We start from the raw sequence: 12,186 nt of genomic DNA, 5'->3' as shown, positions 1-12,186 counted from the left end.
ATTACCAGATACTGTATATATAGAGATATATAGATATATGGCCACAAATAAACTATAGTAGAAAGTTATTTTGGTTTTGATAAAGTTAAGAAAAGCACATAAAATCATATTTCATTAATATCTTGTTTTATGGCCATCAATATTTTTGTATTTTTTTGTTTTGTTTTATCAACATAGCAAAATACAATCTTCTTATTAAACAATAATTATCAGATGGCAGACAATTCTTTTTATTGGTTTACATTGGCAGGTCACAGTCTAAAAGCACAACCACATCAGGCAGAAATTGCACACAGACCGCCCTGGATTTTGAAGACTATTTTTTGTGCTTCTACAAAAAGACCTTAATTTAAAACTGGGGACTGTAAGAAGTACTAAGTAAGTACATGTTTGTTGGTTTTTTTGTTTTTTGGGGTTTTTTTTTGTGTTTTTGTTTGTTTGTTTGTTTGTTTGTTTTGTTTGTTTGTTTGTTTGTTTTTTGTGAAATAGGTACGTAAAAGAACTGAAATTGAGTACTTAATTTTGGTTCCAGCTTAATTTTTAATGTCTGTGCTCGATGTTAGCAAACGTGCTTTAAACTTCTCAGCAATCTTTTATAATAAAAGTTCAATCACCCAATAAAACCCAGGTGATTTTTTTTCCCATCATGGAATACTGCAGATTTATTTCAATTTGGCCTGTTCCTTGCCTATTTTTTTGGTGTTGATATTGCATTTTTAACTCATTCCTGAAATCTGGAGGAGATTTACTGTGATGACAGTCACAATGTCAATATTTCTGTAAGAAATAGCTAAGGTGGGGCTGGCCTATAAATATGCAGTTTTATTAATTGTAGAAGGCACCTCATGTCTTCAAAAACCAGACTGGTCTTAAGATATTACTCTTTATTTGAGACAGTTACCATTACTTCATTAAAAAATGACAAAACAGCAATAAACATTTTAGCTCTTTAATGAGCAAAGATCAGGTCTCTTAACATTGGAATAATATTCGTTATCCAGATTATCTTTATTTCACTCAGTGACCAGTAATATGGCCAAGAAATACAAAGTAATTTTCCATCAAGTAGTATACAATTTTTGTGTGTAATAAGCTTTCATTCTTGAAAAAGAGTAACTGAAAAGAAATGTTTCTGTTACTGCAGTTAGTTTGTCAGAGAAAGTTCTTCGCATTATCTTACAAACTATCAAAATTGCTAGTAATTTGAAAAAATGTAAAAAAAAATCACATAACTTTAGTCTAATAGAAATATAGTACAGGTAAGAGAGAAAGTATTTATCAGGGATGTGCTCTTAAGTCCATCTCAATTATTTCTTTTATATAAATGTACATCTGATTACATATACAAACGTTTTGAAAGGACCATGGTATAGAATTACTGGAAAGCAACGGGGGAATGAAAAATTTCTTGTGATTTTAGAACATTCACTTCAAATCACACAAACATATGTAGTATCCAGATTTTTAAATTTCCAGTTGTTGGCTCTCTCCCCGTTTTCATATACCCTCTTTTTCTACACTCTTGCCATCTGGTCTAGAGAATTAATTGGAATGACAAAGCTAACGTATAGCAAAAAGGGAATTAACATTATATTAAAGTATTATAAGTAAACTTTGTAACATGCAACATGAGTTGAAACAATAAGCTGAAAGGTGTAATCAGAGCAGTAATATTGGGGCATTTTTAAATGGCAAAATGTCATTGCAATTAAATTTTTGGACACACTTTACCTCATCAATTTGAACAAAATACTCTGTAACTAAATCACAGCAAATTATAAATCCTTCATCAAAGGCAATTCCATTAAAGTTATAGTTATTTCAAAGTCAGAAATTATTTAGGTGGAAAGGAAAAAGAACATTAATAGTATACATTTTTTTGTCTGGGATTCATATCAGTGAGGGTCCAACACTGTATACCTAGAATGCCATAAATACCTTTAAGAACTGTTGCAATCCCTTCCTTTTCAGAAGCTACCATGAAATATTTTACTGTAATTACTTTTTGCCCCTTTAAAAAAACAACTTTAGGTTGTGCCAATTGATGGAAAAAGCTTCTATTAAAAACTCCAATGGGATGAGAAGAATTTTAATTACGGCTTAATCAGCAGCACAGCCACCAAGCATATAAATTATCATGCACATCGTGCTAAAAATATCCAGTTTCCTTTATTCCCACAACTTTTATACTGACAGCACTTATGTGATAATGTTGTACCTGCCAGGCTGTAAAACTTCTCTGACTGGCAGATTTCAGCATGAGCCCCTTTCTAAGGCCTTAACAGCATTGGTGCTTTGTGTACTTATTCAAATATGTAAATATGGTCTACACAAGAAAACAGGTCCAAATAAAAATTGGTGAAAATTATCTGACATTCCATTAGTGTGTCCCTTGTGCATATTTATAGGTTTTTAAAATTTTCAGTCATAGTTCTTTCCTGTTTGTGTTGCACATGCCTAATTCCATTATGTAACTTAAATCTTCAAAAAATTAATACTTGAATGTGAATGAAAAAGTATCATTCAGGACAACTGCTTCAAGCAATTGCAAACAGTTGGGTTTTTTGTTTTTTGTTTCTTTTTTTCTTTTGTTTTGTTTGTTTCTTAAGTTCATTTGATATATGTACAATTCATTTTTTTCAAAACCCCAAATGTTCTTGATATGTATATTCACATAATATTCCTCCATATTTAAATAGTAAGAGTCTTGTAGGTTGAAAGCCAAGTAATCTTCAGTAATATCACCTACTGTAATCCATCAAAAAATAAAGTTTGTTTCGTCTTGTCTGGCTATACCCTGGTTGTTGAGTGTGAATGGGGGTGGGGATGAGGATGGGGCAGCGTATTGTTCTGTCCTCCAGTAAATGTGTTGAATGTGTGTAGGGGCTGAATCCCTGGTATAGTGTTGGGGATCATTGTGATGGTGTTGGGTGTCATTAAGGGGATATCATCAGGAGACCTTCTCATAGCTAGCGTGTAGTCTGGGGGACAGGCGGTCCTAAGAACCACCTCATGTGGATGGATGGACTCACATTCATGATCCAAGTCAGTGTGCTTCATTTGGAGGGACATTATCTCCTCTTCTTGTGCATGGGTGAGATCATTGGTAGTGGTACGTTGTGGGCTACATCTCCTGTGAACATCATGTCTCCGCTTGTCCTTTTTGTAGTACAACGCTGCAAAGGCCAAAATGTTCAGGAACAGCAAAGATGCGCCAACTGCGATAGTAACGCTCAATTCTGTTGAGTAGTCCCTTTGATCCACTGAAAATGGGCTTGGCTGCTGTTTGGGATCATCTTGTTTGGCTGTAGGAAAGGCTGAAGTAACTGAAACAGAATTTTTCCTTGTGGGTCTGAAAGTATTATCAGTCGATGGCACTTTAGTTGTGGTAGAGGTATACTGTGAAATGTCGTTAAGATTGTGCAGATGAGGTACCAGTTCCAACCAAAGGTTCACTTTATTGGCCCTATAGTGTTCTTTAACTCGTGGTTTTAATCCAATGTGAAGATACAGTTGGTCTTTCTGAGAATATCTGGTCCATGCTACTTCTTCAAAACGATTTGGTTTTGTGTGGATGAATTTTGTGTCTTGCGGCACTGGTTGATTTGGGTCACTGAAAGAAGAAGATATCTCCAATGTTACAAAGCATTTCAAATGGAATTATAAAATTAACATAATTAAGATTTTATACTAAACGTTTAAGACTGCCATTGGATGGAGCAGAGTGCTATTCCCTAAAATTAGAGGCCTTAATAATATTGATTAGAAACAGCATTATGCAAAAGAACCCTTCTTTTACACAGACTTCAGCAACTTCCCTGCTTCTCCAAAATGTTGGTGTCTCACAGTGAAATCTTGTGCTGCTGAGGGAAGGTTGCCTGGTGTATGGTGATGTGGACAAATGTCTGTGAGAGACCAGCATGAGAGACCATTAAGATTTTCTTGTCGTTTTTAGCAGCAAAAAGTTCATACAGTTCTGCATTTCTGTTCCAGTGAATCATCTGTGGCCTTCCAGAGGGGAAGGATCACAGCAGAGCACAACCAAGTACAATGCATAGTCAAAAATAAGTGGTCAAATGTTAACAAAGGTTTTTGAACTCCAGTGGAAAAAAAAACAAAACTAATGAAGAGGCCAAAACTTTCCAAGTTTAAAGCCACATATTTTATGGTCAGAAGTGGGAATTTAAGACAAAATGTGCTACTAAAATAAGCTGTATCTTATTTGATGCAATATTTATGTAATTTTCTGTCTCATGGGATGAAAGTATCAGTATCAAGGAGTAAAGGCAGGTACTAATGTAGCTATTTTTAACTCTATATATATGTTAAATGTTTAGTTTTACACTTTTCCAGAATTTCCTTAATTAGCTTTGTGTATGTTTTAAAATTTTTCCCTCTTTTTCTTAAAACATGTAAGTGAGCCAAGGGACATTACAGTAAACATAAATATCCAACTCAATTCTTAATCTCTTATTCATCCTACAAGTACAGAGGAATTCCCAAGGGAGACAACAAATGGAAAGCACCATTCCATGCAAAGTTTGCATACGAGACCATTCATTATCTGGTACTCACCCAGTTTTTGCAAAGTTTGTCCAGTACGTCATCACCACTGCACTTAGCATGACATCATTTTTGGAGAAATTACAAGGAAATAACTCAGTGGGACCAATCATGGGGATTCCTAGTACGTAAGGAACCTCATCTCCATGGGCTGCATCTGCCCATGCAGGTACCTGATCTGTCTGGCAATGATGGTAGAAGGCATAGAAGTACGTAGGCGATCCAAAATTCGAGTGAAGATCTGCTGTGGCCACTGCTGGTGCAACCCACTGGTGATCAGTAAACAAAGCCAGCAGTGTTTTCCTTCTGGTCTCGGGGTTGTGCCGGTCTGCCCAGTCTGTGTACATAAATTTAATGGTTTCCCTCAATATATCTTTGCCTTCAGGGTATCCGTATAAGTTATCGACAAAATTAGAAACCGCAAAGTCAAAATCACTGGCTGATATGCCATCTTCGCTATCCACAATGTTTTCAACAAACTTCAGCCCTTCCCCTTGGTTAACTCCCAGCATGATGTCATAGTTGAGGAATTCTCCTTGTTCCATCAAGATTTGAGGGTCGTCTGGTATCACGTCGCCGTCGATTACTGGTCCAAAGGCTATATGGTATCTTGCTGGTTGAATGTCCTGGTCGACAAGTTCTCTGTAAGGCTTCTTCTGTAGACATTCTACCAGTTCTACAGTGTCTGACATGTTGCAACCAACCTTTGTAGCCAACATCCTGGCATATTTTGCAGGCTGAAAGCTAACTGCCCAGCTGGAGAGAGCTGTTCCACTTTGAGCTATTGCTCTTTGAAAAAGTCCTGTGGGGAGAAATATTTGAAAACTACTGAAGCGACCTTGAAACAGCCACAGACTTTGAAAGATTCAAAGGAGTTCTTTGAAACAATAGAAAACTTTAACAGAAGAGATAGCTGAATCTTAATAGTACTTAAATATAGGGGGTGGTGCGATCTGACTGCTGTTGTACCTACAGGTAATGTGCATAAAATAAATGCAGTATGTGCTGAAGCAAATGATTCTCCCTCAATATAGTCCAGCTGAGGAACAGATTTTAGAAAGAAACTCAGAAAGAAAAAGGAGTGGCATTACCTTATGTAGGACAACACTATCAGGTTAAAAAAAAATCTTAAAATTAAGTATAGGTTGGAGTAAAAACCATCAAGTCTCTGAAATGGGTTGAAGTTTCAGGTATTGTTCAAGCCATCAGCAGCATGCATGAATACAACTACGTGTGAAATTAATCTATTACACTTTTTAATGTTTTCTTTGGGATTAAACTTGGTTTGAAAGGTGAAGTGCTTTTAAATTGTCTATCACTGCAAAAGTTTGTATTCTGGAGTAATAGATGAGAAGGTACCAGGCAGCTATTAAATTTATAAGTGTCTAAGTCAAAATCGTTTCTTCTAAGGAGCTTTTTTAAGGCGGGATTATATTGATCATACTTACATAAAAAGGAAAATTATGTATTTTACACTGTTTAGCTTTGTAATTCAGAGATTTAAACATATGTTCAGGTATTCAGTTAAGGGAGAAAGAATGATCTGGCACTGCATATAAACTTGCAGTAAATCCCAGAGTCTTCAGTGCAATTAACTGAATTTATGCTGATTTAATTATCACTCTGGACTGGGAATTCTACCCAAAGAAATAACAAAATAGGTTAAAATGTATGTTTTCCTCTCCATTCTGTAAGGATTTTTAAAACATGTCGTGGATGATAGCCTCACCCTCTTGTAGTCAGTGAATTAATGCAATTATTTTGCTATTGGCTTTAATGTAGTCAGGACTCCATCCTTGTTTTGATACTTCTTGTGCTCCCTTTGTGTTTTTCCACTCCATTTGAGGAGAGTACTTTGCACAAACTACTGGAAAATATTTTATACTGGACCCTACCTCCTATAGGCCACTCTGGGTAATACAAAATGGCCTATAGTGTTCAAAAGTTATGCTGATTTAAGACATATTTTGTTCTAATTTTTTTTTTTTGTTCTTTATTTTGGTCTAAATTTTGTTTTACTTGTGCTGATGAGCACCTGGAGTCATTCCACCATCTCTGGTGGAGTTACTTGGGTACTGAAAGTGGCACCTGGCCTCACTCGGTTCCACCAGGAATCTTTGCTCCAATGCTTGATGAATTGCTGGGCACTCCCACTAGAGGAACTGGAGTCAAGGCACTCAGCTCACCTCAGAAATTTATTCCAATTATGCACAAGATGGTTTTTGCTTTGATAAGCGATGTATTTCTATTGATAAAACCCCCCCTAGCCTCTAAATCAAATCAGAGAAATGTTTTTACAGCTTCTGTTGCAGCACCAGACGCTATACACTCAAAAATAAGTTGGAATTTGTTGCTGGCAGGAAACGTTTTACAAGCTTCTCAGGAATTTTTAAATCATTCAATGATTTAAATCATTGTATTAGGTCCCAACCGAAAAGTCTTCAAATTAGATAGGTATAGAGACTGAAATGTGTAAACTCAGGCCTCTTCTTAAACTTATGAGAAGTCATATCCAAGATATTATTTTCTTGCAAGATATGAGTAAAAATGAGAATGAACTTGAGCTATAAACAGCTAAAAATATATTTGCATGTTTATAAGGTCAGATATTGAGCTAGTATAAATCAGCTCAAAGTCAGTAGAATTACCACAGAGGATCCAGGCATTGTAATAAATGTAAGTAAATGACAAAGCTGAATTTTCACAAAGATATATTTCATGATAATTCATAATGTGTGTGGGTTTTTGCATATTGTGTAAATCTAACTTTATTGCTTTGTTAAATATGTCTGGACAAGGACAGAAAGTGTAAGCAACGTGTAAGAAAATGCTGATACAAAAACTGTGGCTTGCTAAGTGCTACATAAACATCAGATGCTGGATTAAGTGAAAGTGGTCGAGTCCTTTGGCCATAAAACCATCTGAGGAAATGGAACTAAAAATCCTTCCTTGTGCTGAAGAATGCTGACAGAGCTATTCCTCCACTCAAACCATTTGGTGAAAAATGAACGGTATGAAAAATTATTTTCATCTGTCACAGAATTCGTGGCAGAAATTTGTACCTCACAGGATGGAGAACTACATTTTTATCTGATAATGTGTGTTATTATTATTGCTTATGGGCTTCAGACTGATAGAAAGAAGATTTAAATGTTCAATGGGCCACAGTGCTTTGTGACCCTTATTCAGTGTCTTGCCACAGTAAATAATAATAATTTGCATATATTCATCTGTATTTTGAGAGCACTTTGTGAAGATGGGTGCTGCTCTGCCCACTTGCAGGTGGGTGGCTGTGAACAGCTCCACCTTGAAATAGGCTGAATTCTTCCTCTCAACTGCCAAGGGAATCTACCAGAGGTTAATGACAGAAGCAAAGAGAGCTTCTGAATTTATATCTTATGAAAGAGACTGGTTGATAAGCACAGAATCACAGAATTCCAGAATGGTTTGGGTTGGAAGGGACCTTGAAGCTCATCCCGTTCCACCCCCTGCCATGGGCAGGGACACCTTCCACTATCCCAGATTGCTCCAAGCCCCATCCAACCTGGCCCCAGACACTTCCAGGGATGGAGCAGCCACAGCCTCCCTGGGCAGCTGTGCCAGGGCCTCATCATCCTCAGAGGGAAGATTTTCTTCATAATATGTGATCTAACTCTGCCCTCTGTCAGTTTGAAGCCCTTCCCCCTCGTCCTATCACTACATGCTTTTGTAAAAAGTCCTTCTCCACCTCTCATATGTGAATGTGAAACAACATGAAACAAAAGGGGGTTTGGAAATGTTAAGAAATAACTTTACTTGTTTGAACATGAGCAATTTATATTTTCTTTTTTTTTTTTTTTTTTTAATGGCAGATCTAACCACCTCCGAATGTCTGTTGTGAGGTGTTCTGTTTAATCCAAATTTCATCAAAGCATGGGTTTGCTTCTAAAATAAATCCTCAAAAATTTACTTTTACTAAACCTTCTTCAGACTCCTCTAAAATACCTTGATCTGCTGTGTTGGCAACATAGTGCCTCAGTTTTCCCCAAACAAATTCTGGTCCTGGCAGAATTCTGGCCATATGTTGGGATATGACAGGGTATCATTTGCTGATAAGAGGCAACACATGACTGTCCAAATATTGTCAATGTGGCATTTTGCATTGATGTCATGTTACTCCAAGAAGATTGATTTTAACACTAAGAGTTAGGGGAAGATAAACCAGGTGTCCTCGTTCAATCTGGAGTTAATACTTGATGAGAAAGGTGGTTTTTAGATCTCTGATGAAAGAAGATGGTACATTGAGACCCTCAGGTCACAGTCCAGTGAGGTAATGCTTACATCTTGCTCTTACAAGCATCTTCTTTTAAATATCTCCTATGTAAGTTATGGAAGGTAGTTATGGAAGGTAGTTATGGAAGAAAAAAAGATTACACTAAAAATCAAATTATGAAAATAGACTAAAATTTAGACCACAGTCTTATTTTCCATTTGACTCTTCTTGTAGAAGTTATATTTTTCTCTCATTTAAAAAAGCATAATGGCATGGTCTAAAGAATTTCTCACTTTATTGACCTCAGTGGTCTTTGTAACATGACTTTGGGGAAATGCAGCTCTTTTAATGTCAGCAGAATTATGTTTTTATGACCAGCCAATTAGTCCCCCATGGAGATAGAGTAATATAAATTAGTGGAGGATTATATGCACAGGGCACAATGTGGTGTCCCTGATAAAACTAATACAGGTAAAAATACGTGAGAACGGTTAGACAAAAGTAGCATGATCAATAAGCAATAGCCATGCAAATGAGAGACACCATGTGAAACTGTGGTGCAAAAATCATAGAAAGAATAAGTTGGGTGCCTCAAACAGCAAGATTTTAATTCCCTGCCACCTGCCTCAACTAGAGAGAAAAGGTGTTAGTTATGGAATAGGAAAAACATATAGAAGGAAATCCATTTGCAACTTGGATGCTTTGACAATTTTGGATCATGCATGCAAAATGTTCAACCATTCTTTTATTAGATGACAGCAAGTGAAGTCCATGCAGTTTCAGACAAAAGATTTCTGAGCTAGTTACTTGTTTCCTTCACATAAAATAATAGTTTTAAGCAATTCAGCTGTTAGCCTGAAAAGAGAAACTCTGTCATTTTAATTTTCTTTAAATTCTGCTCCTCAGGAGAAACTAAACACGCTTTCACAACTGTCTGAATATAGATGACCTCATCTACTGTGAGCATGACTGACTGATTTTCCAAAAAAGACACCCTTAGGTAGGAAAGAGACAAAAATGATGCACCAAGAAAATGCTGTTCAGAAGTCTGTTATAAAGTGTTTCTACAAAGCTCCATAGGAAAAAGAAGAAAGTGACCCAAAATTTAAACATGCACAGAAGAGCTGAGGGAGAAGGAGGCTTGTACAGCCTTTAAAAAGTTTCTTAATACTGAGCTGAACTCAACAGTTCATAGAAACAAAGAGAATATACAGAACATCACATAGTACTAATGGTGGTGGCATGCAGACACCAAAATTGTCAAAATTTGCAACCTGTATAATACCTTTGGTTGAATTGCTCCAACGGTTACCTTCAGAATAATGGGATAAAGTCAACAGATTGACGCATGAACCGCCTGCCCCAGATCCAAAAACAGTTATTCTTAATGGGTCACCACCAAAGAACCCAATATTTTCACTAGTCCATCGCAAAGCTTGAATTAGATCAAGGAGGCCATAGTTTCCTTTTGCTGCTTGGTCCCCAGTGCTCAGAAATCCTGTCAAAGTAAATGAAAAGAGAAGGGGTTAGCAAGGGCTCTTCTGAGTGATCCTGTTAAAATCTTTCAAGATTTCAGAAGTATATGCTATTAAATATCGTACAGCGACATACTTTTCCATAGTCCCTGGGAACAATTTGTAATTTTGCACTTCTCCTGAAATAAAATATATTTGGTATGCACTCTTTTGGCCATATTAAATATACATAGCAAAGATAAAGACACATCCCAGGAAAATACTCATCTAAGTCTGAACAGGTCACAGCTTATTACTCCCAAGGACTTTTTGTTGATTATACTGAGTTTAAGAGTAAAAGCTTAGGAAACAGATAAGATGCAGTTGTTCTATACATTATTTGATCAGCTCTTTGTACTTGGATGCAGCCATGAGCTTTGCATGTGCCTGAGATGCAATGATTACACTTCCCTGTAGACTCTGATCCTGTCCAGGCAACTCATTGTCTTTTTTTTTCTCCACCCAAAAATGCAGCTTATGTCTCAGGATAAGCCAGGCTGAACAGTGGGAGCAGTTCTCAGCTCCCTGAGCTCCATCCCATAGTCATTAACCTGAGTTAATTGAATCTACATTAAATGGATAAAGTCAATGTTTCCATGACCCCTTAACAGCAAAAAGGTAGGAGCTCAGGAGTAATCTGGAGAGCACTACAACTGCTCCCTTTTATTCCTGGAGGAAAAGTGTTGGAATGTGTCAGGTGCTGGAACAACTGTTCCACGCTTTACTCCCAGCAGTCCCTTCACATTTAGCATTGCAGTTACTCTTGTCATTAGAGCCTACTGACTCTAAAAGATGTACAGCAAAAACTCTGAACAAAGTCTCTCCTGATAAAAAACATTGTTTTTGGACCCCATTTGTTGACATTTTGAATTTTCTCAGCTTAATAAACAAATGTTTAAATACTACCAGCATTATGAAGTAGTCCATACCTCCATTTGCATATCAAACTGATTTGATGCTCACTAAATCGTGTAACTGCTTTTCAGCACATGCTTTGTAGAGAAATGCAATGATTACAACTATTATTTCCACATTAATTAGATATCAGTGGGTCTTCTAGTCTTGTCAAAGTTCTACTGATTCAACTCTCTTGAGTGCAGACAGCCTACTCAAAGGAAGCTTACAGTAGTTTTGCAGACAAATGGCTCTCAAAGGAGTCCTCCTCTTTCATTATGACAATAAAAGCAGCTTTTAAGACATTTCTAAGAAGATGTGTATATATATCTATACAGCAAGGATTTAACAAGAATACAGAAAGGTGCATGTGTGTACCTATCCTCATAGATATAATGAACTTGTCATTTGTTACTTTATTATTACTCTGATTTGGCTTCAAATGGCAAGCTTGCATTTGATGTTCTGCCCTCTGTATTGAGACATTTAAACTAACAGCCTTTCTTTGCTGTAAATGGCACTGAAAGCTCGTTGGCCTCACTGCCTCAGCAGCTGAGCTCTGCTCTGTTTAGGGCGAGCAGCTTTGTTTGTGCAGGTCAATCCTGATTTTTGTAAGCACAGAGAGGGAAGAGGAAAGTGGCATAAGGTGCCAGGCCAGCAATTGTCCCACTTCTAGACCTAATGTACCAAGTCTAATAGACAGACTTCATTCATTGTATCTGTAGTGAATTGTTACTCTATGCTAGACTTTAAAATAACCACTCTTCTACAGCTGAAACCTGCCATATTTATTACCTAACTACATAAAAACCAAAGTAGCACCACTGCCATAGAAGAAAATACCCCCTTGGTATTCAGGAGAAGCCTAGAAAGGAAGACATGGTATCATTCATTCATTCATTCATTCTCACTTTACTATTACTGAGTTGAGATCGTTATGATGTTGTTTTACTTCACACTCCT

At 36.9% G+C, this 12,186-nt stretch overlaps 1 protein-coding gene and 1 long non-coding RNA gene across 5 annotated transcripts in view; one reads left to right on the top strand and one right to left on the bottom strand.

Annotated features, from left to right (window-relative positions):
- Window positions 1-935: 935 nt before the first annotated feature.
- Window positions 936-12,186, bottom strand: part of NLGN1 (neuroligin 1) — a 297,081-nt gene continuing 285,830 nt past the window's right edge. For 3 of the 4 annotated variants that reach the window (XM_053986500.1, XM_053986503.1, XM_053986504.1), the window contains 3 exons: window positions 10,101-10,313; window positions 4,576-5,365; window positions 936-3,613 (listed from right to left, as the gene is read on the bottom strand). In XM_053986500.1, coding sequence (XP_053842475.1) covers window positions 2,791-3,613; window positions 4,576-5,365; window positions 10,101-10,313 — 1,826 coding nt within the window. In that variant the 3' untranslated portion in view covers window positions 936-2,790. The remainder of the gene's footprint in view (window positions 3,614-4,575; window positions 5,366-10,100; window positions 10,314-12,186) is intronic. The other variant, XM_053986502.1, reaches the window with a different exon arrangement.
- Window positions 5,128-5,473, top strand: LOC128812236 (uncharacterized). The gene is made up of 2 exons (XR_008438657.1): window positions 5,128-5,207; window positions 5,300-5,473. It is a non-coding gene; the product is annotated as an uncharacterized LOC128812236 (long non-coding RNA).

Source organism: Vidua macroura, chromosome 10 (genome assembly GCF_024509145.1).
Source record: "Vidua macroura isolate BioBank_ID:100142 chromosome 10, ASM2450914v1, whole genome shotgun sequence".
In the NCBI taxonomy this organism is placed as follows: domain Eukaryota; kingdom Metazoa; phylum Chordata; class Aves; order Passeriformes; family Viduidae; genus Vidua; species Vidua macroura.
Note: the sequence above shows the minus strand (reverse complement) of the source record. Positions and strands in the feature narration are given on the sequence as shown.